This window comes from Pistacia vera, unplaced genomic scaffold (genome assembly GCF_008641045.1).
Source record: "Pistacia vera cultivar Batoury unplaced genomic scaffold, PisVer_v2 Contig265, whole genome shotgun sequence".
Taxonomy (NCBI): domain Eukaryota; kingdom Viridiplantae; phylum Streptophyta; class Magnoliopsida; order Sapindales; family Anacardiaceae; genus Pistacia; species Pistacia vera.
In genome coordinates, this window is record NW_022196074.1 from 207,164 (window position 1) to 232,023 (window position 24,860).

At 35.2% G+C, this 24,860-nt stretch overlaps 2 protein-coding genes across 2 annotated transcripts; one reads left to right on the forward strand and one right to left on the reverse strand.

Annotated features, from left to right (window-relative positions):
- Nucleotides 1-11,908: 11,908 nt before the first annotated feature.
- Nucleotides 11,909-14,203, forward strand: LOC116133059 (probable L-type lectin-domain containing receptor kinase S.5). The gene has a single exon (XM_031418723.1). The coding sequence runs from the start codon at nucleotides 11,931-11,933 to the stop codon at nucleotides 13,899-13,901; it is 1,971 nt and encodes a 656-aa protein (XP_031274583.1). The 5' UTR covers nucleotides 11,909-11,930; the 3' UTR covers nucleotides 13,902-14,203.
- A 1,439-nt stretch (nucleotides 14,204-15,642) lies between these two features.
- On the reverse strand, nucleotides 15,643-21,117 carry LOC116133013 (metal tolerance protein C2-like). Its single transcript, XM_031418688.1, has 10 exons — nucleotides 20,679-21,117; nucleotides 20,473-20,581; nucleotides 20,124-20,163; nucleotides 19,899-19,975; nucleotides 19,560-19,648; nucleotides 16,739-16,808; nucleotides 16,611-16,649; nucleotides 16,334-16,484; nucleotides 16,144-16,233; nucleotides 15,643-15,993 (listed from the first exon to the last, which is right to left on the reverse strand). Exons 1-10 carry the CDS (start codon nucleotides 21,001-21,003, stop codon nucleotides 15,895-15,897), a joined length of 1,089 nt encoding a protein of 362 aa, XP_031274548.1. The 5' UTR covers nucleotides 21,004-21,117; the 3' UTR covers nucleotides 15,643-15,894.
- Nucleotides 21,118-24,860: the final 3,743 nt, after the last annotated feature.

Here is a 24,860-nt window from a genome sequence, read left to right on the forward strand (position 1 = left end):
GAGTATACTAGTTCAAATTCTGATCTTGCAAAACTGTTTTTAATTGAACCATACTGATTATGTTTTGCTTGTTGTCTTTGTTTTATATTAATCTTTATGCCTTGATGATTATGTCCTTATGAGATATGTTTTTGTGTTTTGTCTCTTGTTGATTGATCGTTGATTTTTTTAGACAGGTTTGTGAATGAAAAGATTGTGCTTTGTTCATAAGATTGACAAAGGGGAGATTGTTAGTGTTTTTGTCATCTTATGATCTTGTTTTGAGTCTTGCACTATCTTTTCCTTTCTAGCAATGTGGGCACACTCTCTAAAGGTGATCACCTTCACAAGTGTGAGCACTTTAGAGTCTATGTGCTCACAATGCATCTAACAGATATTTTTCCTCAATCACACATCACTCACTCGTTTTGCTTTTTAGACAATATTATTTATTGTTGATATTCTGTTTTGTGCCTTTCCACTTGTCCACTTTCTATTCGTTGTGTGAAAAAAGGAATATTGCTTTTGTTTGTTGTCCCAAATTTCTTGTGCAAAAAGAAAAACACAAAAGTTTTACTTTAACATTTTTGTCCCCCAACCTTAGTCACCTTGTTCTATATATATTCATACTTTTTGGGTGTCTTTCTGAAGAAACCTAATTGCCTCTGATTCATCGTTGAATATCCTCTGAGGTTTTTATTTTTGTTTATGGTTTCTCATATGCATTGGTAGGCTTAAATTACCTTCTCTTACACTGCCTTTGTTGTGACATTCTTGGAACATGGTTCCATGTTGATGCTGTTAGAGTAGGTGCCCTAGAGCCAACAACTATTGTAAAATTGATTATGTAATAAATATTTATTTATTATCAATAAAAGGCATATTCTTTTTATATCATGTATGTAATGATATATGTCCTTAGGATGATAAAACCGTGACAAGGGTATCAAGTGTTTCAAATTTTGATAGTGAGAACCCGATAATCACATATGGTGGCTGCTCTAGAAACATCTGTAGCCCTAATATTATTCTAACCAAATATACGTATAATACGGTAAGGCTATCATAGTGTTGGATGACCCTGTCGAAAGGCAGTGACTGATCTCACTTTGTCAAGGTTGTTTGCCGACAACCTGGTACAACGCATAAGTGCTTGCTAGAGGCAAGTTCACTAGACATACCCACCAGAGGATTCCATATAGATGGTAACCATAGTGTCTATGGAATAAATCCTCTAACGAATGGTGGTACATGTGATCCTTAGACTTGAGATCACCGAAGCGTCTTGTGCACCAATTGGTGTAGTTTGACACTAGCCTAACGTAGTTCTATTCAGAGCTATCAATACGGTAGTGATTAGCTACATTGAGAATTGTATCGAGACTATGGTGGATCGACAAAGGATTCATCACTCCTAGGTACGAGAGAAGTTATCTCACTCGGTAATTCAGTAAATGGCAATGACACTAAATCTGTGGCTATAGTGGGATTGAGTTGATGCTTAATCCAATTTATTATTCTAGTCATTGGTCCATTAACTGAATACAAACATGTCGAGAATATCTGAGGTTGACACTATTTCTGTACCTCAGTCTCGATGAGATAACAGTTGATAAAAGGATTTGATTGCACGGTAACCAAATAGTTGATAGGCTACGGTTTTGCTGAATTTGAATCTGTCGGGGGCCATGATGCCTTGCTAGAGGCCAATCTTGGTATGTGTATAGTGAGATGAATAATTGGTGTTAATCGCAATACTACACACTGTCGATATGATTAGGAGCCTACGGGTCAGACACTTAGAAGATAATTTAAGAATCAATTTGTGAGAAGGTGAGAAGGGTAATTTCATCTTTCAGGACGAAAGGGTATTTTTATAATCTCGCAGTGCAATTAAATTTGCTGAGGTGTTACCTATATTTAATTTTAATATTAAAATTAAATTAATGAGATTATATTTAAATATATCTATGTATATATTTAAATGAATTATTATTATTAACTAAATGTTAATATATTATTATATATTAATTGATTTTAATTATAATAATGATTAATTAATTAAAATACCACAAATGGTGTGTTTGGTTGCAAGGGTGAACTAGGGTTGGAGCCCATGACTATTCCTAAGTTGAATATGGTTTTAATTGTTGCACTATATAAGTGCAACTTAATATATATAGTGCAACAGTAATTAAAACATAATAGAATTATTCATTCAATTAAAACCCTAGCCACCTTATCTCTCTCTCTAGAAGAAAACTTTTCTTGTTCTTTTTTCTTAATTCTTGAAGCCTTTGATTATTCTAGCAAAATAATTAAGGGTTCTGCAGATTATTTTCGTGTGGACTTTCACGAGTGCAATCCTACTTTGGATCAATTGGTGAAAAATCATGTGAACAGTAGATGGTGAACAATAACTGTGAACAGTAGACTGTAAATAGTATTGTGAACAGTATTCCTGTCCAAAATCAAAGATATTCAAAGGACCCTTCAAACGAACGTAAGTATTCTAATCCTTGAATGGATTTACTTTATATAGATTTTTGTTTATAAACATGTAAACGGTATAATCTATACTCGGATCTAGGCAAAGAAAGGTAATTGATTTACCGATTGAATTTTTGTTTTCCGCTGCATATGGTAGATCAATTACTTATAGATGTTTGGATGTGTGCAAGTTGCTGTTCTGAAGATTGGTCTTTGTTGTTGAAACTTGAGAGGAGCTCAAGTGTGACCTGGTGGTCTCATGTGTGAAGCTTGCTATGGTGGCTTGAAGTTCAACCGAAGAAAAGAAGATGGATGTATTGAAAATAGAGAGTGTTTTGTAGCTACGTTTTTCTCGCTTTGTATTTAAACTCATAAGTTTACGTAGTGGATTTGCTTCTTCTGGACTTGGTCCCATGGATATAGGCATGTTGCCGAACCATATAAAAATGAGCGTGTTCTTTTCTTGCTTTGATGGATGTTTCATTTATGCTTTGAACAACTCTTGTGCATAATATGAATAAGTAACCCATTCCGCATAATTTTTAATCACTTGGTAACCCCTTTAAAACTTTCAAGTCTACTTGCCATCTCTTCACCATCAAGTATTTATTGTATGTAGAAGATGAATTACTAGGGCAAATACTATGACACACCTGACCAATTGGGTTTGTTCTCGTTCGAAAATTTTCATTATAAGGTATGTGTTTTTCTAATACAATACTAACAAGGATGACATAACTATTGAGATGATGTTTTCCAAATCCAGGCTTTCACGTTTGAGATCTCCATTTGACTGCGAATACAAGGAAATCAATATTCATTCCTTTTTTCCCCTTCTCATTAATTGGTTAAACCGGTGACTTGGAACATACTTTTGCCGAATTAAATTTTCGGGACTGACTATTAAAACCCCATCTCAAGTTTTGAATAAATTAAACAGTCATAAATTTTATCGCTTATACGATTTAACACAAATTACTTAAGAGATAAACTTATAAGTAAGCTTATATCGTTTTAGCGAATGATCATTTAGTAAAAGAGTTTCAAACTTGAAATGGTATTTTAATTAATTTTCCCTTAAATTTTTCTGCTTCTACAGTATCACTTCCAAGAATTCTAACTTTCAAGGTTGAAACCTCTCTACCAAATCATTCAAAATTTCTTTTGTCTGATTCTATTAATTAAGAGAGAATAATGGTGTACCCACAATCTACACGTTACAAATTGACATTTGCGTATAAGAATTTTCATTTCAAATATATCAAACTGAATTAAATTATGTCGCCTCAAATTGAATTTTTTTATCATGATGAATTAAAAGTTCTGCTCTCTTATTCTTCCGGCCGGCTAAGAGACGTTTACATTTGCGTACTGTGAATTTGGCGAGCCCAGCCGGCTAAGAGACGTTTTAACATTTGGGTCTATTGTTCTTCCGTAGACTTGTGAGTAAAATGGCCAGACGACGTTCATGTTGAATGGAAACATCTCATGTCTCATTCAAAATGATTTATTTTTCTAACAGGATAATGACATCGATACACATAATGAGATGATACGATAAATGATATAGTAATGTCCAGACATTTACAGCACGAGTTTAGTTCGACCATGAAAAATGGAAGGAAATTAACCGTGGATATGTGTACTATGTTATTCCTATGTTCAACATTCAACACTTTTCATGTTACACCCTCATTAATTGGTTAAATCTAGGGCTTGGAACGTATTTTGCCTAAATTTTCTACCAACTCATTCAAAATTTTCTTTAGGTTGGTTTTCCTATAATTTAACAGGAAAAAAAAAAAAAATTGAGACAGTCTTATAACTTTACTTTTTTAACGTGCACATAAGGCCATATAATAAAACAACATTCATTACTAATTCTCAAAAAGAGTTTTAACGTTTTAATAAAAAGTTGTTTATTTGATATAATAAGTTTGATCAATTTTTGAAAATGAAGATAAATAAAGATACTAACCACATCATAAATTAAACTTATTTTAATGTTGTTGAAAAGAGATAAAATGATTTTTAGTTTAAAATTTTGAAAAAAAAATGAAGAAAAAAATTGTGTGAAAACAAGAATAAAGAGCATATACGATGAATTTTAATAATAATATCTCTAAATGCATTTATTTTTCATTATATATATATATATATACCCTGCCCCACTCATGTATAACAACACATGTTTGTATTTTATTGGACAATCTCACCACATCTAAAAAGTCATTACACTTATCGTGCAAATGAATCAGTTAAGGTCAATAAATCGTTGGTAACATACTTTCACATAAATATTCATCTCTCTAATCTTCTTATTCTTTTTATTCTTATCTCTATCTTCCTTGAAAACCACTCTTTGGACTATTGAACGAAATAAAATTCTCAGTGATTTTATTATATATATCCTCAACTTGCTAGGAAATTGATCGAAGAAAAAGAGACAAATGAAAGTTCTTATTCATCAAAACAAAAAACAAATTTGGAAACTTATACAAAGAAAAATATGAACCCACAAGAAAAAAAGAGAAGGACAAACTACAACTAATGCACTGTTATAATGATTCATGAAAGCAAAATTTTCTAGAACAAATAAAATAAAATTTCTAACCCCTTTGATTGAACAAAGTCTTAACTAACACAAAAATTTAATCTATTTTGTCATTTAAATTTTTTTTAAGGATTTCAGATTAATTATACATGTCAATATCAGTAAAGTTTTCTTTATTAATTAGCTCGATTAACAGGAGAAGAATTTATGTTAATATACATTACATTTGTACCTGACGTGAGTAACCCATTAAAAGAAAAGAAAAAAAAATCCTTTGAATTTCCGACGTGAGAAATTTAACTGAAATTTTGGTTTTTAATTCTTTCTCACGTCAAATAAATATTGTGTGGATTTATTAAAATAATAAAACATTTGCATTTGAAAATTTTCACACATATATGTTTGAATAGTTGAGATTGAATTTAAATTGTGTTACTTTTTGTATACATTATATACGTATTACAGGTAATCTATAATTGTCCAGAATATCTTAATCTAATTGCTTAAAAATTGTTTAAACAAATGACATAAGAAGGTTTGATCATCTTTAGTTGACTAATATTTTTTTTATATATAATAAGGTTAAAAGGAAAAACAAAAATCGTCCTTTTCTGTTTACAAAGAGTTGACATTTATAATCATGTATGACTTGAATATTGAAGATTATCTATCAAGTGAAAGGAAGAATATTAAACCAAAATAATAATAATAAATAAATAAAAACAAGAATTCATACCTGTACTCTTACTTTCAATTACTTCCAAAACTTAAATTGAATAATTTATAAATATATACATATATATACCTCATACAAGTCAACCAAAATAAAAGAATTGAATTCCAAAAAACATAAATAAAATCTGTTCAAATATTTATACATCCAATAATTTTCAATAAATATTCAGCTGAAAATGCATGAAAATTGTCCTCGCCTTGGAAAGGTAGCACGTCTGGTCTTGCCCTTTCTTGAGCCTATACAGATAGACGAGCTCCTCAATGGATGGCTCACCCAATTCAGCGATCATATACACTATGTACAGAGCAATTATAATTACATATGAATTTGCGAATAGCTAGAGAGGAATGATGTTGAACTGTCTCAGCACGCTGTCAATAAAACGACGAGGAGAAATGGATACCTCGCATCTCAGGAGGATCTCAAAGATTGCCACCCATCCGAGCGGGAGATTCTTTCAACAAGAGTCCTTCGGAACCATCAAATTAAGCTACAGCTTATAGATAGCTCTTATGCGCTCCAAATCCCCGATAGTAATTGAGGATTGGGGCTCTCTTCGTATCCTATGGACTGGACACTGCCTGGATTGAGCTAACTGTATCAAGGCACAGTCGGAAGAGCTCGCTATGTCAGGGTTTGAGCTTCGCGCAATGATTTCCTCGAAGACCTCGGGAGTTGAATCCCCAAGGACTGTCGAGCCCGCGAGCAAATCGAACATGCGATTGATTATGTGACTGCTAGAAGAAAACATGATTATAGCTCGCTTCTGGGTACCTGAAACAGAAGCGAACATGTGTCAAAGCTCGAAAAACTCGACAATCACTTCACACTTGCTTTCAGTTCAGGCACCCAAGATAGCTTGCGCCACACGACAAACACTCGCGACCTAGGTTCTGGCAGCCACCGCGTTAAACCCTCCTTAAACCCAAAACCGCTGAAGACGCATTCAAAAACCCTACTAAAGCCCTAGAACACTCAATGTGGCCACAACAATGGCCACCCTTTGACACGAAAATTAGAAAAACGGATAAAGAAAGGGAAAAGAACCTTACCGGAACAAAAGAAGTGTAGAAACTTGCCAGAAAGAGCACCGTGACAACAATGGAACAGTAGCGAAGTGAACAAAGACATTAGAAAACTTTCGTGGACTGAATGAGTATTCTAACAACTTCGCCACCTTTTATAGTGGTTTGCATGGGAGATGAAAGGGCAGGGTTTAATCGTAGCCGTCAATCTACAATGAATCTCGACCCTTTATTTGTGAAGCAATCTCAGCCCTTAGACGTGGCCACCTGTCATCCATCCCCGAGGGGTGATGAACCGTCAGACTGTTACAATGGTAATCGTCATGGCATGTTGCCTCGACTTCGTGCGTGGACAATTATAGTCGCCCACGCGCGACGAAACATGGCTAATAAAGGTTGACGCATCTAATGTGACATGACTACATGGAAATTACATATTTGCCCTAACTTTTCATTTTTTGAGTTTTGTCAGGTATCACAGGAAATGAAAGTCCAAGTATGAATTACGTCAACCGGGTGTGAGGTCGACCCTTGAAGCTCGACCGAACCTACATCCGGTGACCTGCTGGCAGTGCCAAGCTTGATGTCAAATCGAGCAATAGTCTTCGAAGCTTGAAACGAGCATCAAACACTAGAGGGCAGATGTTGTGTGTGATTTTTTCATCAAGCTCGGTGAATTGCGAGGTATTAGATTCACTTAAAATCAGTCCGACTATATCGGTTGTCTGACCCAGCATAAGCTCGTCGACATATAGCTCAACCCAGCATAAGCTAGTCGTGAACAACTCGAATGGTCATTCAATCAATTCCCAGATAACTTCAGATCCCATATATTACGGGAATGACCAGATTAACAACAATTTCTGCGCAATCACAGAGCCTAAATCGCGAGAATATCGAAATTGCAGTTCAGATCAATTGTAATCCCTTTATTTTCGCTCTTTTCTTTGAACAAACCTTGTATATAAACTCCCTCAAATGATGAAAAAGGGGTTAGAAATTCTCCATAGAACACTTATTGTAAGCTCTCACAGCTAATACAAGAACAGTGGACATAGGCATAAGAGGTTGCCTCGTTGAACCACTTTAAAAATCTTATTGTCTTTTACTGTATTGCATTTATCATTCATCCACTGTTGATTATCCGTAATCACACCCACATCCGTTCCGATTCCACCAGGGTCAATCGGATCTCTCTGGTTGGTACGAATTTTCATATCAACAATAGGTTAGGCTCCACTAAATTAAATATTTGATTTAATTTGTGACCAATTTATAGCTATCAATCCATTATACGTAGAGTTTAGAAGTTGCTGAGAACCCGTTTTATATATATATATAATATATATATATATATATATAGTATTTGGATCGTCATAAATTCATAACGAATAAATTTTAATTGATTATATCATAATGATTTATAAAGTTTTCAACATGGAAATAAAACTAGCTAGTTGTTGGATATGGTGTACTTCTCTTAGCCTTGATGGATTGTCAGCTTACAGTGATTCATTTGGGAGGTCTCAATGTCTAATTGGGTTTAGAATTAGTTTACTAATATTTGGGCCTATGTCGGGTTAGACGGATAAGCCCAAATGGAGTTAGGTTTTTACTATGTTTTTTTGTAAGAGTGAAAAAACCTAGTGTGTGAAAGAATATAGAGAAAAGAGTGAGATGTCGAAACTGTTCATCTTGTATTTGCAGTGTTCGATATTTCACAATAAAATAAATATATTTCAATGCTAGACATAGTTCCTTGAAAAAGGGAACGAATAGGGGTATAATGTTGTGTTCTGTCTTTAATTATTTTATACTTTACTTATGACGTGTTTGACTATCAAATTCATCACTAGTCACTAGTCATTGGCAAATTAAAATATACTCCATTTCAATCTCAATATGGAAGTATTTTCTATCTATGCTCAATGCATGTAATTTGAACAATCTTGGAAAGTAAGATATATTTTATTAATTAACTTATTAGCGTACTCAATGAGCAACCACCTTCTCAAAGGAAAAGGAATAATTTATCAAATATATCAAAATCATCGCCCCTGTCATTGTATTACTATTAACTTCTTAAAATTGACTTGATATAAATAGCCAATCGTTATTTTTCTTCGTCAACCCAGATTCAGTCTACTTGCCATCTCCGCACCATCAAGTATTTCTTGTATGTAGAAGATGTATTATTAGGGCAAATACTAAGACGACACCTAACCAATTGGGTTTATTCTCGATCGCCAGTAATCCATGTTGATGGAAACTTCTCGTGTACCGTTCAAAAAATTTCATTCTAAATTATGAGTTGTGGAGTACAATAGTAACAAAGACGATATGATAATTAATGAGATGATGTTTTCCAAATCCAAGCTTTCACGTCCGAGTTCTCCAATTGGCTGCGACGATTATAAGGAAATCAATATCCATCGCTTTTTTGCCCTTCTCATTAATTGGTTATACCAGTGACTGGGAACATATTTTTCCCTAATTAAATTTTCTGCTCCTACAATATCACCTCCAAGAATTCTAACCTTCAAGGTTAAAATCTCTCTACCGAACCATTCAAAATTTCTTTAGTCTGATTCTATTAATTAAGAGAGAATAATGGCGTGCTCATGATCTACACGTTAAAAATTTCAAGACATTCAAACTGAATTATGTTGCCTCAAATTGAATTTTTTTTTTTTTTTTTAATCATGGTGAATAAAAAGTTCTGCTATTTTAAGATTATATCAAACTTATAGTCACTGTCTTTGTGTTAGCTTCTTAAGTTAATTCTAGGCTCCACATAGTTTTGTTATATCTTGTTGTCTTGTTGCAATTGGCTAGAATGTCGCCATTTATTACTGCATGCATTCACCATCAAGTATTTATTGTATATTAAACTGATAATTGCGGCAAAATACTAAGTACTGTGAATTTGGTCAGGCCGCCGGCTACGAGACATATTAGCAATTGGGTCTATTATTCTTCCGTAGACTTATGAGTAAAAGTTCCAGTTGTTCATGTTGTTGAATGGAAACATCTCATGTCTCATTTAAAATGATGTATTTTTCTAATAGGATAATGACATCGATATAGATAATGAGATCATATGATAAATGATATAGTAATGTCCAGACATTTACAGCATGAGTTTAGTTCGATTGCGAAAAACGGAAGGAAATTAATTCACCATGGATATATGTACTATGTTATTCCTATGTTCAATATTCAACACTTTTCATGTTAACCTTTCATTAACCGGTTAAACCAAGGACTTGGAACGTATTTTGCCTAAATTTTCTACCAATTCATTCAAAATTTTCTTGAGGTTGGTTTTTCTATATGTTCAACATTCAACACTTTTCATATAAAAAGCCGTTTGCACTTATCGTGCAAATGAATCAATTAAGGTCAATAAATCCTTGGTAGCATACTTTCACATTAATATTCATCTCTCTAATCTTCTTATTCTTTTTATTCTTATCTTTATCTACCTTGAGAGCTACTCTTTGGATTATTGAACGAAATAAAATTCTTAGTGATTATATTATATATCCTCAACTTTCTAGGAAATTGATCAAAGAAAAAGAGACATATGAAAGTTCTTATTCATCAAAACAAAAAACAAATTTGGAAACTTTATATACAAAGAAAAATATGAACCCACAAGAAACAAAGAGAAAACTAGCACAAAAATTTAATTTATTTTGTCTTTTAAAATTTTCTCAGGATTTCAGATTAATTATACATGTCAATATCGGTAAAGTTTTCTTTATTAATTAGCTCAATTAGCGGGAGAAGAATTTATGTTACATTCGTACCTGACGCGAGGAATACATTAAACCAAAAAAAAAAAAAAAAATCTTTGAATTTCTTATGTGAGAAATTTAACTGAAATTTTGGTTTTTAATTATTTCTCACCTCAAAAAAATATAGTATGGACTTACTAAATTAATAAAACGTTTGCATTTGAAAATTTTCATACATATATATTTGAATAGTTGAGATTGAATTTAAATTATGCTACTTTTTGTACACATTACATATGTATTATAGGTAATTTATGATTGTCTAGAATATTTTAATCTGACGGCTTAAAAATTGTTTAAACAGATGACATAAGAAGGTTTGATCATCTTTAATTGACTAATATTTTTTATTGATCTTTTCCAAGGCTTTTAAATTTAAAGAGCAAGACAAATTAGATTGTTGAATAATCAAGATGAAGACTTTAGATAATGTTACTTCGTGGACTTGTTCTTCGTTGAATTTATTAAAAAAAGAAAATACTAATTCATATTAAATTTACCCTATGATTAGGACATGAGCTAAAGCAGCTAATACAAAAACAGAACTACACATTAATCTACATACACGTGTCTTATCACAAACCTTGATCTCATAATCAAAACAAAAAATAATAATAATAATAAATAGTTATGAAATTATATTTATATTTGCAATACGGAATTTTTTTTTAAGGGGTAGACCAATTGGATAGATGTTATCTATTTTTTTAGCGTTACACAAGTATACTTCATCTAAAACACATAAGAAAATTGAATAATTATAAACTGAACACAATATTCTTTTACTAACAACGTGAGATGCGACATTTTTAGATACAAACATTTGCATTATTTTCAATATTCAGATCTATAATTGTAAACAGAAGAGGTCCATTTTTTTTTTCTTTTTAACCTTAGAATATATATATGAGGTTAAAAAGAAAAAAAAAATCGACCTCTTCTGTTTACAAAGAGTTGACATTTATAATCATGCATGGCTTGAAGATTGAAGATTATCTATCAAGTAAAAGGAAGAATATCAAACCAAAAATTAAAAAAATTAAAATTAAAACAAGAATGCATACCTGTACTCATACTTTCAATTACTTCCAAAACTTAAATTGAATCATTTATAAATATATACATATACCTCATACAAGTCAACCAAAATAAAAGAATTGAATTCCAAAAAACATAAATAAAATGTGTTCAAATATTTATACATCCAATAATTTTCAATAAATATTCAGCAGAAAATGCATGGAAATTGTCTCCATACATAACATTATTTGAGCTATATATTTAACTAGAATCTATATGTCTCATTACATTCCCATCATCTTCAACCTCCATAGTTTCATTTCATTATGAGCTTTTCTCTGGTATTTAAGTTCTTGATATTTGCAGCTTTCATGGGGATTACTGCTTTTCCCCATGTAAACTGCAAAAATCTCCATGATTTCAATTTTCCAGACTTCCCTTATCAACGCATGGACGAGCTTACGATGATAACTGGTTCAGGTGTGAATAAAAACGCCATCCAAGTAACATATGATCTTAGTGGAAAGCGTATGGATAATTTATCCGGACGATCCTTCTACAGAGATTCATTTACTTTGTGGAGAAGAAATAGCAAAAATGTCACCACTGCTGCAACTTTCAGCACCACTTTTACACTCAACATCGTTAACCAGTCGAATCCTGGGGGTGAGGGCTTGGCATTTATAATCACCGGAAAGAGTGATCTTCCCGAGAACAGTGAAGGGCAATGGCTCGGGATTGTGAATTCGACTACAAATGGATCCTCCGAAGCACAGATTGTTGCGGTTGAGTTTGACACCAGGAAGAGCTTTTCCCAGGATGCAGATGATAATCATATTGGACTGAATGTCAACAGTATTTTCTCTGTGGATCAAGTTCCTCTGAGAGTCGAGCTTTCTTCGGGTAAAAATATAACTGTTCGTGTTGAGTATGATGGCAAAAACATGACTGCTTTTGTGGGATATGAGTTCATGAAGCTGAATCAAGTGCTTACTCAACCTATTGATCTCTCTCAGTATCTCCCGGAGAAGGTTTTTGTCGGGTTCTCGGCGTCAACGAGCAATTTTAGCCAGTCGAATTGTGTTTTATCCTGGGAATTTCACGGTTCAGATATTGATAAAAGGAGAAATCTACTCTGGGTTTGGATCGTTGTTGTGGTTGCTGTGGTTCTCCTTTTGTTAATCGGTGTCGGATTTTGCTTGTATAAAAGAAGGAGACATGAACTCCGGGAGCTTGAGGATTTACAGCGCATGGAGAGTCATATCAATGACTTCAACCTGGCACCGAAGAAGTTCAAACTGAGGGAATTGAAGAAGGCAACAGGGAGATTCAGCCCCAAAAACAAGCTGGGAAAAGGCGGATTCGGAACAGTCTATAAGGGAACCTGGAGGAATAGAGAGATAGCTGTGAAAAGAGTTTCGGAGACGTCGCGACAAGGCAAGCAAGAATTCATTGCAGAAGTCACAACAATTGGCAGCCTGAGGCACAAAAACCTCGTCAAACTTATTGGTTGGTGTTACGAGAGACATGAGCTCCTTCTTGTGTACGATTACATGCCTAATGGAAGCTTAGACAAGTGCATATTCGTCGACGAGAAGACAGGATTGGGGGAATCAACTCTGAATTGGGAAACAAGAGTGAGCGTAATCCATGGAACCGCTCAGGCCCTGGATTATCTCCACAATGGGTGTGAGAAAAGGGTGCTTCACAGAGATATCAAAGCGAGCAACATAATGCTCGATTCAGAATTCAAAGCAAGACTGGGGGATTTCGGGCTGGCACGAACGATCCAGGATCAGAAAACCCACCACTCCACGAATGAGATAGCCGGAACTCCCGGATATATGGCGCCAGAGATTTTCCTGACAGGGAGAGCCACTGTGGAAACAGATGTTTATGCATTTGGGGTGCTGATCCTGGAAGTTGTTTCCGGAAGGAAGCCTGGAAATCAAAGTGAACAAAACAGTTACAACAACAGCATTGTGCATTGGCTCTGGGAGCTTCACAGGAAGGGGAGGATTCTTGATGCCGCAAATCCGAGATTGGAAGGGACGTTTTCGGAGGAAGAAATGGAGTGTATTTTGATTCTGGGGTTGGCTTGTTGCCATCCGAATCTGCACCAGAGGCCATCGATGAAATTGGTTTTGAAGGTTCTTTCAGGAGAGACAGCTGTCCCAGAAGTCCCAACAGAGAGACCTTCATTCGTGTGGCCAGCCATGCCTCCATCTTTCAATGAATCGGATAACTCTCTTGCAGGAAGCCAACTTACTCCGTTTTCACAACTCAGTGGGAGGTAGAAGATTGGAAGAGGAAGATTAATAGCTTAGTTTAAGGTACCTTATGTTGTAAAATATTGAAGTGTAATTTGGAGATTGTAGATTCTTTAGTAAGTTGAAGAAAGTTTCTCATTCTTTTTTATGTAAATCAATTGCTTGTTCATGGTCAGTCCTTTTGCTTTCATAACAGAAGCAAAGTTCATTTCACTATTTATATTTTAAGTTTGTAACTCAACCTAAAGGTCATATAAAGTTTGTAACTCAGCCTAAAGCTCATATAGTCTGAATCCAACCGAGTAACTATTATCAATTTTAAATTTAAATTGAATGCATTTGTCTTTGAATTCACAGCGAAAACTTAACCAAATAAATAGTGTCTATTTTGCAGCTAGCTCACATGGATTTGTTTTTTAAATGAGATTCACATCAAGTGTTCATCACATATAATTTGTCTACTTGATGTAGACACATTATATTGTGTTCATTAGTAGGAATGAAGGATTGTGTTACTTGAGAAATGCCAAGGGCTTCTACCAAATACCATAAATTGACCCTCTAATCAAAAGGATTGTTTATCTAACAAGGCAGGTAAAGGTCATCACATATTGACACCATACTCTAAATCTAGCGTTTGATATCGATGCCATAAACATACTATGATCATACCCAGTTTGAAACATTTCTTCAACTGCAAAAAGAAAAATGAAACGAAAAAGGACGAGTACGCAAACGTACTGGGAAGAGGTATAGGAAGTAAATCAATTTTCATGTTGAACAGGCAAGGTTTAGTTAATGGCATTGTTTTAAAAACCGAACTGTTTGTTGACCTGGTCAAAAGACCGGTTCACGGATTGACTAGTCCAACAGACCGGTATGTAACAGTCTCATCTTTAAATAATTCTATTAATTGTTATAAGTTTAAAAACTAATAAATACATCCCTAAAAGTCACATATAAACCCTTATGAGTTTAAAATAAAGTAAATATACCCTCAAGTTTTATTATTAATAATTTTCTCTCTCCCTATCACTTCCATCTTTCACTTTTCTCTCTCTCCCCATCACGCCATCACTCTCCATCAATTTCTTTCTTTTTCGTTTTTTCTCTCTCTCTCTCTCCCCCATCACTCCCTGTCACTTTCTTCCTCTTTCTCTCTTTCGTCTTCCTCTACTTCTTCTCTCTCTTTCTTCTTCCTCTACTGTCACTTTCTTCTTCTTCTCTCTCTCTTTCTTCTTCCTCTACTGTAATTTTTCTTCACTTTCTTCTTCCTTCTCTTTCTCTTCATCTCTTCTTTTCTTTTTTCTAATCTTCTTCCTTACTCTGTCTCGTGTCTCCTCCTCTTTCTTCTTCCTTCCCTTCCCTTCCCTTCCCCTCCCCTTACTTTTTCTTTACAGTTGTAGATAAAAATGAAAGATAATGAAAAGGTACTGAAATTAGTTTAGGAATAAGAATTTTTTTGAATTAGACAAACCGCTTTAAGCCTTGGATCGATCGGTTCGACGGTTTTATACTGTTCCATCGGTCCATTACCGATCCAAAACGGGTTTATTGACATTCCCGATTTTATGTAAACCCGGATTTTATGTAAACTTGGACAGAAGGAAAAGACAGCTCCCAGTCAAACCGATCAGACCGACCGATCCAGTCCGGATTTTAAAACAGAGGTTAAGATCATATAATCTTTATACCTGAATCCATTGAAGGGTATTAAACAAGTCACTGAGAACTACAACTACAAAACAGACGAATATAAATACAAACATTCAACAAGAACAACTCAAGTCCCCAACGAAGTCAAATTATTTTCTTCCGCGACAAAGAATAATTAATCACAATGCAGATGATGTTCGTAAACTTTCTCCAAATGAGAAATAGAATAAAAAATTTCCCTATTCTAGTAGTATAACCGTTCGCGAGACAACACATGAGCTGTCCCCGTGATGCTTGGCCTCAATATAAAAGCTATTACTAACAATCACTATCATGAAATTGGAAAAATAAAAAAGAAGCTCAATCAATAGTCAGTTTGAACTGTCAAATCCTGTATGCCTAAATCGTGGTATAAACCATGCACAAATTGGAGTATGGAGCGATCATCTGTTCCCTCCTTTACCTGTTAGTATCATCCCGGAAAGGAAAACTAGTAAATTACAACTTATCCACTATATATTGAAAAAGCTAAAAACATTTGGAAAATCCTAAAATGGCCAATAATTTGCCACATCAATGTTGATACATATAAAACAAATTTTCAGTTCCGTACCTGGAGGGAGATGGAACCAACAACATGACCAGGCACTAGTTCCCAGAAACGAGCTTCGGAAACTTCAGAAACATCTTCATGAGAAGTAACCTGTCCAAAGGAGGGTTTTCAGAAAAATATAATTAACGCAGAAGAAAATATTCATTTGATGGAGAATTTATACATTCGTATAAGAAAAAAGAAAAATCACCTGTCTCCAGCATTTGCTTAATGCTGACGCTGGAATGCTAGGTGGTGCCATCTGAAGCAAGATACCACCAGTTGTCTTAAAAAGTGGCATGACAAGCATAAAGACAGCAACTGAAACTAGTCCCAAACATAAAACTTCAGCATTCTGAACCCTGGAAAGACACAAAAAGAAATTTATTGTTGATAGGAAGACAAAAAGAAATCATCTTTACACACATACAAATGTATTACAAGTTGTGTAGTAGCAATTCAAATGTGAAAAACGAGTAGCGAATTACCCGAGGGACAAAAACCAGGATGCTAATATCAAACCTGCACTGCAAAACAAAAGTGTACACCAGCTTAAGATGGATAATACATGCAAAAACAAACCTATGCATGTTGAGAGAAAGAGAGAATATGACACCTGCGTATGGAATCTGCAAGAACATGCAAGCAAACTGAGTGGTAATTCATATCTTCCGCTTTTCTGTACACTGCAACAAAACACGGACAACAGAAGAATAATCAGGTGGGGAAAGGAATAAAAACTGCTTCACTACTCAAACTCAAGCCTAACAGCAGTCAAGTTGATTTAAACTCTTAAGAGTGCACAAAGTTCCAATTCGAAATATACTTCATCAGTTGCTTTAGAAAGGAATCACTTGATGGCATAGAAGCTAATTCAACCACAGGCCATATTAGAAGTATTATGATAGAAATCCACTCCAATAACTCAACAATTAGGGCTGGGCCATAGGTCTTTTATGGGCTTGGGTAGAACTCTCTTTGGAAAACCGGCTTACCAAGGAATGGTGTCCAAGCCTTTATAACCCACATGCCCACCCTTTTCCCTTTCAATGTGAAATCCTAACATTCCACCACGCTTCCGCAACCGACGTCCACGTCGGCCTCTTTACCCTTTGGATGACTACGCGGATCCCTTTTCTATTGGACCTCCATGCCCTTTCTCGGGGTAACAACCCGGGCCCAAGGTCAGCCTGCCATGCGTGTGCTGCCACATAAGCACAGGATCATGCTCTGATACCAATTGATAAAAACCCACTCCAATAACTCAACAATTTGGGTTGGGTCATGAGTCTTTTATGGGCTTAGGTAGAACTCTCCTTAGAAAACCGGCTTTGCATTGATAGGAACCCACGCCAATAACTCAACAATTTGGGCTGGGCCATAGGTCTTTCATGCGCTTGGGTAGAACCCTCCTTGGAAAACCGGCTTGCCAAGGGAGGGTGCCCAAACCTTTATAACCCACATACCCACCCTTTTCCCTTTCAATGTGGGATCCTAGCATTCCACCACGCTTCCGCAACCGACGTCCACGTCGGCCTTTTTACTCCCGTCAGCCTCTTTACACCTTGGGTGACTACGCGGATCCCCTTTCCCTCGGGCCTCCATGCCCTTTCTCGAGGTAGCACCCGGGCCACAGGTCAGCCTGCCACAGGTCAGCCTACCACGCATGTGCTGCCACATAGATGCAAGATCATACTTTGATACCAATTGATAGAAACCCACTCCAATAACTCAACAATTTGGGTTGGGCCATAGGTCTTTCATGCGCTTGGGTAGAACTCTCCTTGGAAAACCGGCTTGCCAAGGAAGGGTGCCCAAGCCTTTATAACCCACATGCCCACCCTTTTCCCTTTCAATGTGGGGTCCTAACATTCCAATTGATAGGAACCCACTCCAATAACTCAACAATTTAGGCTGGGTCATGGGTCTTTCATGGGCTTAGATAGAACTCTCTTTGGAAAACCGGCTTACCAAGGGAGAGTGCCCAAGCCTTTATAACTCACATGCCCACCCTTTTCCCTTTCAATGTGGGATCCTAACATTCCACCACGCTTCTGCAACCGACGTCCACGTCAACCTCTTTACCCCCGTCGGCCTCTTTACCCCTTGGGTGACTATGCGAATCCCTTTTCCCTCAGGCCTCCATGCCCTTTCTCGGGGTAGTAGCCCGAGCCCAAGGTCAGCCTGCCACAGGTCAGCCTGCCACGCATGTGCTGCCACATAGGCGCAGGATCATGCTCTGATACCAATTGATAGAACCCACTCCAATATCTCAACAATTTGGGTTGGGCCATGGGTCTTTCATGGGCTTGGGTAGAACTCTCCTTGGAAAACCGGCTTGCCAAGGGAGGGTGCCCAAGCCTTTATAACCCACATGTCCACCCTTTTCCCTTTCAATGTGGGATCCTAACATATTATATTGACCATTTATCAAGAAATTAAAAAGATAACTGTTTTTAATTGAGTTTTGATAATATTCCGCCCCTTACTACAAACTTTCAATACCCTGCTCTCAGTAAATTCCAACTTCTAACCAAATTAGTTTTCAGTCAGCCACCCAACCTAGTTATACCAAGCAACATAAGGTCAACTATATGCGATGTAGGACTTATACACTTGAATGCAGAAATTCAAGAAAAACAAAGCTTTAATATTAATCATCAAATCACATTCAAGTCTGAGAACAATTAACCAAGGCCTGCATTTTTGGTCGTTTGTTTTATTAATCTTAGGGAGTTGTTTTATTTCGTATTCAAGTTGTTTAGACTTTTATTTTGAATTTCATAGAATGAGAATTATGTTCTTTAATAGGATTATATTTCTGCTTTTGTTTAGGACTAGAATTTTAAGGCTATAAATAGGCTGTATCTTCATATGGAAAATAGACTTTGATGATTGATTAATGAAGAGTATTGTTTTCCTAGAATCTCTACCAGTTTTCTTCTAAATTTCCCCCTCTTCTTCTATCCATTCTTTCTCTTTCTCTATGTCTTTCTTTTCTATCCATTCTTCCCCCGGTTCTCCATCAGTATGCATTATTAAATTAGCAGATGAGTGCTGATTAATACATAATTGTTCCCATTCAGCACAGAAGAAAGAAGGAATTATGTTCTAACTACATCACAGATAAGAACTGGTAATTAAACTAAGAAGACCAATACACTGAACTGAGAGTGCTAAAACAATATCACAACACTGAAAAGAGAAAACAGCATCGCCTTTTTTTATTGTAATGTTAATAATACCCAACACTGTGGACCAGTTCTGCATCGGCTAAGTATAACACTTTACATAACTAAGTCATTCCCTGTAAACTTAACATACAACTAGAGGGTCATACAGATAAATTATCATAACATGTAGGCATTCTCACTAAACTCAGAACTTAAATATAGAACAGTTCTTAAGAAAACTACAAGCTCCATCAGAAGACTTACCAATATTAATACGTGCATAATTCCTGAAGAACCAGACCCCAATAAGATTCACCAATAAATTTGTTACCGCAGAAACAATCAAATAATGTCTGCATGAAGATAATTTCTAGTTAAAATCTTGTCCAACAAGTTTTTTATAAACAAAATGCAAGAACCAAAAATAAGATAAGAATATATAAAGACAAGAGATCCAAAAACTTGGTAGACGATTAATGCATCAACTTCTACACATTCACCAAGTATGTTTGAGCATTATACGCATGACACAAGATGGTGTTCGTCACCAAAACATATTCAAAATGTTATCTTGTTAATCAAATTCAACACAAAAAAACTTACTTGTGCTCAGATTCATCCTGAATGAACGCATGAAGTGCTTCCACAGCTAAGGAGAATGACATGAACAAAAGGAACAGCTGTCTAAACCAGCAGCAAAATAAAAAATATCAAGATATTAGCACAGTTGAAAAAATTCACACAAAATTTTAGATTTAGAACATGAAAGTTCTGTTGTAAAAACAATATTTAGCGACACCAATATCGTGGAAAATGCCATATACTTACAGCATTGGTAAAAGCAGACAAAACTTCAAGCCTTTTGTACCTGATTATGAAAAAACAAATGCAACAATTACAGCTCAATCATGCACATAAGCTATTAGACTTTTGCCACAATATACGCCGTTCAACGCCACCAAAACAGATAGCTAGTAATATAACCAAATTACTTGCATTTTGACAAGTCTGACTTCAATGCTGTAAGTCTATGCTAAACATTACGAGTCAAACTGAGTTACAATTCAACATGATTATCATTATTGCTCGAATTACACGAAACCGAACCGAAACCGAAACAAAGTACTCAAATAACAAGTGTTCCCATACAAAAACAGAGTTTAATCTCAATTCTCACCCATAAGTATACACAAGATCAGGCTTTTGCCTCGAAGCCGCCATGGCAAACATCGAAAACGTCAATATCCCACAACCAAACGTCAAATGAAACGCATCAGACACCAACCCTGAAACAAATTCACAAAAATTTCAACAAATTCAAAATCAAAAAAGAAAATTCAAACAACCCGGATAACCATTCCCAAATTTGAACCGTTTTCATACCAACACGGCCCGTGAAGAGCCCAATAGCCAACTCAGCAGTAGAATACGCAACGTTTAACGAAATCAAAATAAACAATCTCTTCATTGGGCGATTCATGGACCTCAAAGCCCGAAAAATCGAGAATTTATCGGGCTCAGCGAACGATTTATCGTTAAAATAAGAAACCCCAGGTGGGATATCGATGCTTGAACTAGTACGCGAGAGAAAAGGCTTGGTTGATTCGTTATACGAAGCTTGACGTGAAAAGGCTAATCTGCGATCGGTTGTATTGAATCCCAAATCGGATTGCTCCGTGTAATACTTGAAAGAACTGGACTTTTCCATCTGAATCAAAAGCAATGAAGAGAAAGACGAAAGGGTTGTTTTAGAAGGAAAATTTGAGGAGAAATTGAAGAGAAAGGGGGAGTTTTTTTTGTTTGTATTGATGAAGAATGAGGCAAGAAGGCGGCTTTCAAAAGTCTTTTAAGTAAACCAGCGGACTTGTTAATTGTTATTATAATTTCATTTTTTTTAAATTAAAAAAATAGAAAATAAATTAATAGTAAATTTCAATTATTCTTTTTTAGTTGATTTTTGGACAAAAATTTAACCACTGTTTGATTCCTGATTTAAAAATAATTTTAAAATTTGAATTTCCTTATTTTTAGTTTTTAAATTATATAATGAATATAATTTCTTTTTTTAATAATTTTGAGATTTTATATTTAATTATTTAATTATTTATATAAGATAATACACTGATTAAGTGTTTTTTTATGAAAACTATTAAACTTTTTTTAACGTAGAATTTGACATGTTTATTATATATAGGGATGAGCCTAAATAAATCTCACACACACGCACACGTGTGTGTGTGTGTATATATATATATAGATGCCTTTTTAAAACCATACAAAAGCATTAGTTAACTGCCCTATTTTTGCCTTTTTAAAAATTTAAACATATGTCCTTATTTTTGTTTTTTAATATTTTTGCAATATTATTACTTTTATGTTAATCTTTATAATTATCTTTAGGTAAAGGTGTAAGAATTTAATGCATTTTTTCAACATCATCTAGCATTTGTAGAACATCTTTTAGCCCAAAAGATGGGAGAAGGAAATTATTAAAAAATCATTAAAAATGGTTATTTTTATTAAATCCTATGAATAAATTTACCAAAAATCTTTATAGGTGATTGATTTTTGCAATTTTGCCACAAAATATAGTTGTAAAAAGGGGAATTAGGTTTAATTTAAATCCTTAACATGAAACATCATATAATGTAATTGTCATTTTTCAAACCTCAAAGAGATATTATTATTATTACAACTGAAAATTAGTGACCTCTCCAACCACCGCATTGTGGTTGCCAAATCATTTCACATGTTAATCCAACAAGAACAAAACCTTCCAAAACTAACCTAACAATTTCTCAAACAGACCCACTTTGATTATTTGAGCTAGCTGTTGGCTGTTAGTATAGCAAACGAAAGCTGTCGCGAAAAGGGTTCTGTTCAAAACTCTCACTCTTCCTCAAGAAAACAAAGAAATCGCCAAGTCTTGGCGACGTACACTTCGTTCTAGCAGGACTTTCTTTCATCTATGGTATCCAGGTTATTGATCAAAGTAGCATGAAGATGCTTCGAAAGAGAGACTGGTTTTGAGNACTAGGAAAGATGGTCCGAAGAATCTCGATAGTAGTTCCATGAACAATCCTTTGCGGGATTGGATTTTTTTTATAGTGGAAATGCCATAAAGCGCGAACCAAGATCCATAATACGAAAACCAAAATCAGAATGAGGAAGAAAAAGATATCGTGATGTAAGTCTATTATTCCTTGCATTATAGGTGTAGCTGCGTCTTGAGATCCTAATTGCCATGGTTCCGCTGCATCACAAGGAGAAATTGTGAGGAATAACCATTTTAGAACAATCATTTTCAAAGCAAAGGTTCCTTCATTGACTGCTCCGCTCCCCCCCCAAACAAAGAGAGACTGATTCTGACTCTCCCAATTAAGGAAGACGGAAATGACTGGTGCCGGTTGGTCCAACCAAGAAAAAAGAGATGGGAATTTTGGGCGTAAGATTCTTCTTCTTCTTACATTACAATATTTTGAGTTAGATGAACAGATCACTCCTCTAAGCAGCCGTCTTCTTATATACATATTATTCTGTCATGGGTTGTTAGCTGTGTTCTATCGTAGCTATCTCTGTTCAACACTTGGAGGGAGCGAGCAACGGCCTGCGAGCGATCGTAGCTACTTCCCTTAGTTTTGTTTCAAACTCTTCTCTTTTTTCCTTTTTTCTTACTTTTCCATCTATATAAAGAGAAAGTTTTGGATTCCTGATGTGCTCCGTAGAGCTAAAATAGGGTTTCATCAAATCCTCGCTATATAAAGAGAAAGTTTTGGATTTCTGATGTGCTCTTACGAAGGAAAATTGGATTGCTAACTTTTGCATCTATATAAAATGAAAAGAAAGATTTGTGTGTAGCTCGCCGAGGTACGGAGTGACTCTTACTCAACTTCGATGAAATCAATCTCATATGCCGAGATCAAGGTTCAAACAAAAACAAGAACAGAAATAGATCAAAGTCAAAGGGAAAGAAGGGATGCTGTTCATGCGGGGAAGAAGGACATTTTAAGAAGAATTGTCCCAGTAGAAAGGCTTATCATGATAAGACAAAAGACCAGAACACAGTAAGAGGAGAGTCTGCTATGGTAAAAGGAACAGAGGTCAAGCGTGTGGATGTCCTATATGCAGCTGAAGCCTTGAATATTACTGATCTGGTTGAACAAGAGTGGATCATGGACACAGGTTGTTCTTACCACATGACACCCAAGAAAGAGTGGTTTGATGAATTGAATGAAGAGATCACAGGGATAATCAAGATGGGAAATGACACAACATCATCAGTGAAAGGAATAGGAAGTATAAAGATCCTAAATGAGGATGGAACAGTGGTGATTCTGACACAAGTGAGGTATGTACCAGATTTAAAGAGAAACCTTATCTCACTAGGAACACTGGATTCACAGGGTTGTGCATATAGAGGTGAAAATTGAATCTTGAAAGTGCTAAAGGGTTGCAGAGTTGTTCACAGTACGACAGTCTATACTTCCTACAAGGCAAAGTTGTTGAGACAGAAGCTCTCATAACTGAGGACAAGAAGGATGAAACTTCACTGTGGCACAGCAGGTTAGGCCACATGAGTCAAAAAGGGCTAGAACTGCTGGTGAAAAAAGGGTACATTGATGGTAAGAAGGTGTCATCTCTTTATTTCTGTGAAGACAGCATATATGGGAAGGCACACCGTGTGAGCTTTGGAGNATATCATTCGTGCAACTCTATTCTTGAGTTGAGAAGTGAATGAATCAAAAGAGAAGGAGTAGTCAATGTTGGTAAATTCTCCTAAAACCTTGTATGGGTTTTTTTATTTACATATAAACAAAATATAATTGTTACCTCGATCATGGGATTTAAAGAAATTATTAAAACTTTAAATTGTATTCCGCTATGATTTCATTGAATAATTCCTTACAAAAGTAAGGTTATTTTAAACAGAGTGAAAGATATTTACAAAATTCAAAATATTTGTAAGAACAGTTGCATTTGGATGACCTAATCTTTTATGCCATGTCATAGTATCAGTTTTCATAGTAGGAAATGACTGAAAATCACTATTTTTATTGGTAATAGGAACATCAGTACAAGTAGATACAAAAACAGGCAACTGATCATCGATATCACTAGTATAGTGCAGCATAGTATTAAGATATTCAGATTCATTTGTGTCTTTACATAAAGTTGAAGGTGTAGGCAAGACAGTTATTTGATGAACTAGCATGTGAAAACATATAAGTTAATTGGAAGAAGGACTGAGTGAGCTGACAGATGCATTTGTGGTTGAATAAGATGATGTTGGTAGAACTTGAAGTTGACACAAGCCAACTACTCTCCTTAAAGAAAATTTGTTTTGGAATACTTGTCCTTAACCACATAGTAATTAGCAAACAATTCAAAAATGACATTATTGTCTCTAGTAAATGATAAGAGTTTGAAAATATGTGTCTAGTTAGTGATTTATTTAGATTATTTGTGGGAAAATTAGTTTAAATTATGAAATTTGAGTTAATTATTTCATAAATACCTTTTATGGGATCACAAGTGTATTTTGAGTATTTTCAGATCATAAAAGAT

Bases quoted from the DNA above. Each gene is read 5' to 3' on its own strand.
- LOC116133059 (XM_031418723.1), top strand. From the start codon at position 11,931: ATGAGCTTTTCTCTGGTATTTAAGTTCTTGATATTTGCAGCTTTCATG.
- LOC116133013 (XM_031418688.1), bottom strand. From the start codon at position 21,003: ATGGAAAAGTCCAGTTCTTTCAAGTATTACACGGAGCAATCCGATTTG. The intron at 20,164-20,472 runs GTGAGAATTGAG...TTTCATAATCAG, and splicing joins GATCTTGTGTATACTTATGG to GTACAAAAGGCTTGAAGTTT. The intron at 19,976-20,123 runs GTAAGTATATGG...TGGTTTAGACAG, and splicing joins TGTCTGCTTTTACCAATGCT to CTGTTCCTTTTGTTCATGTC.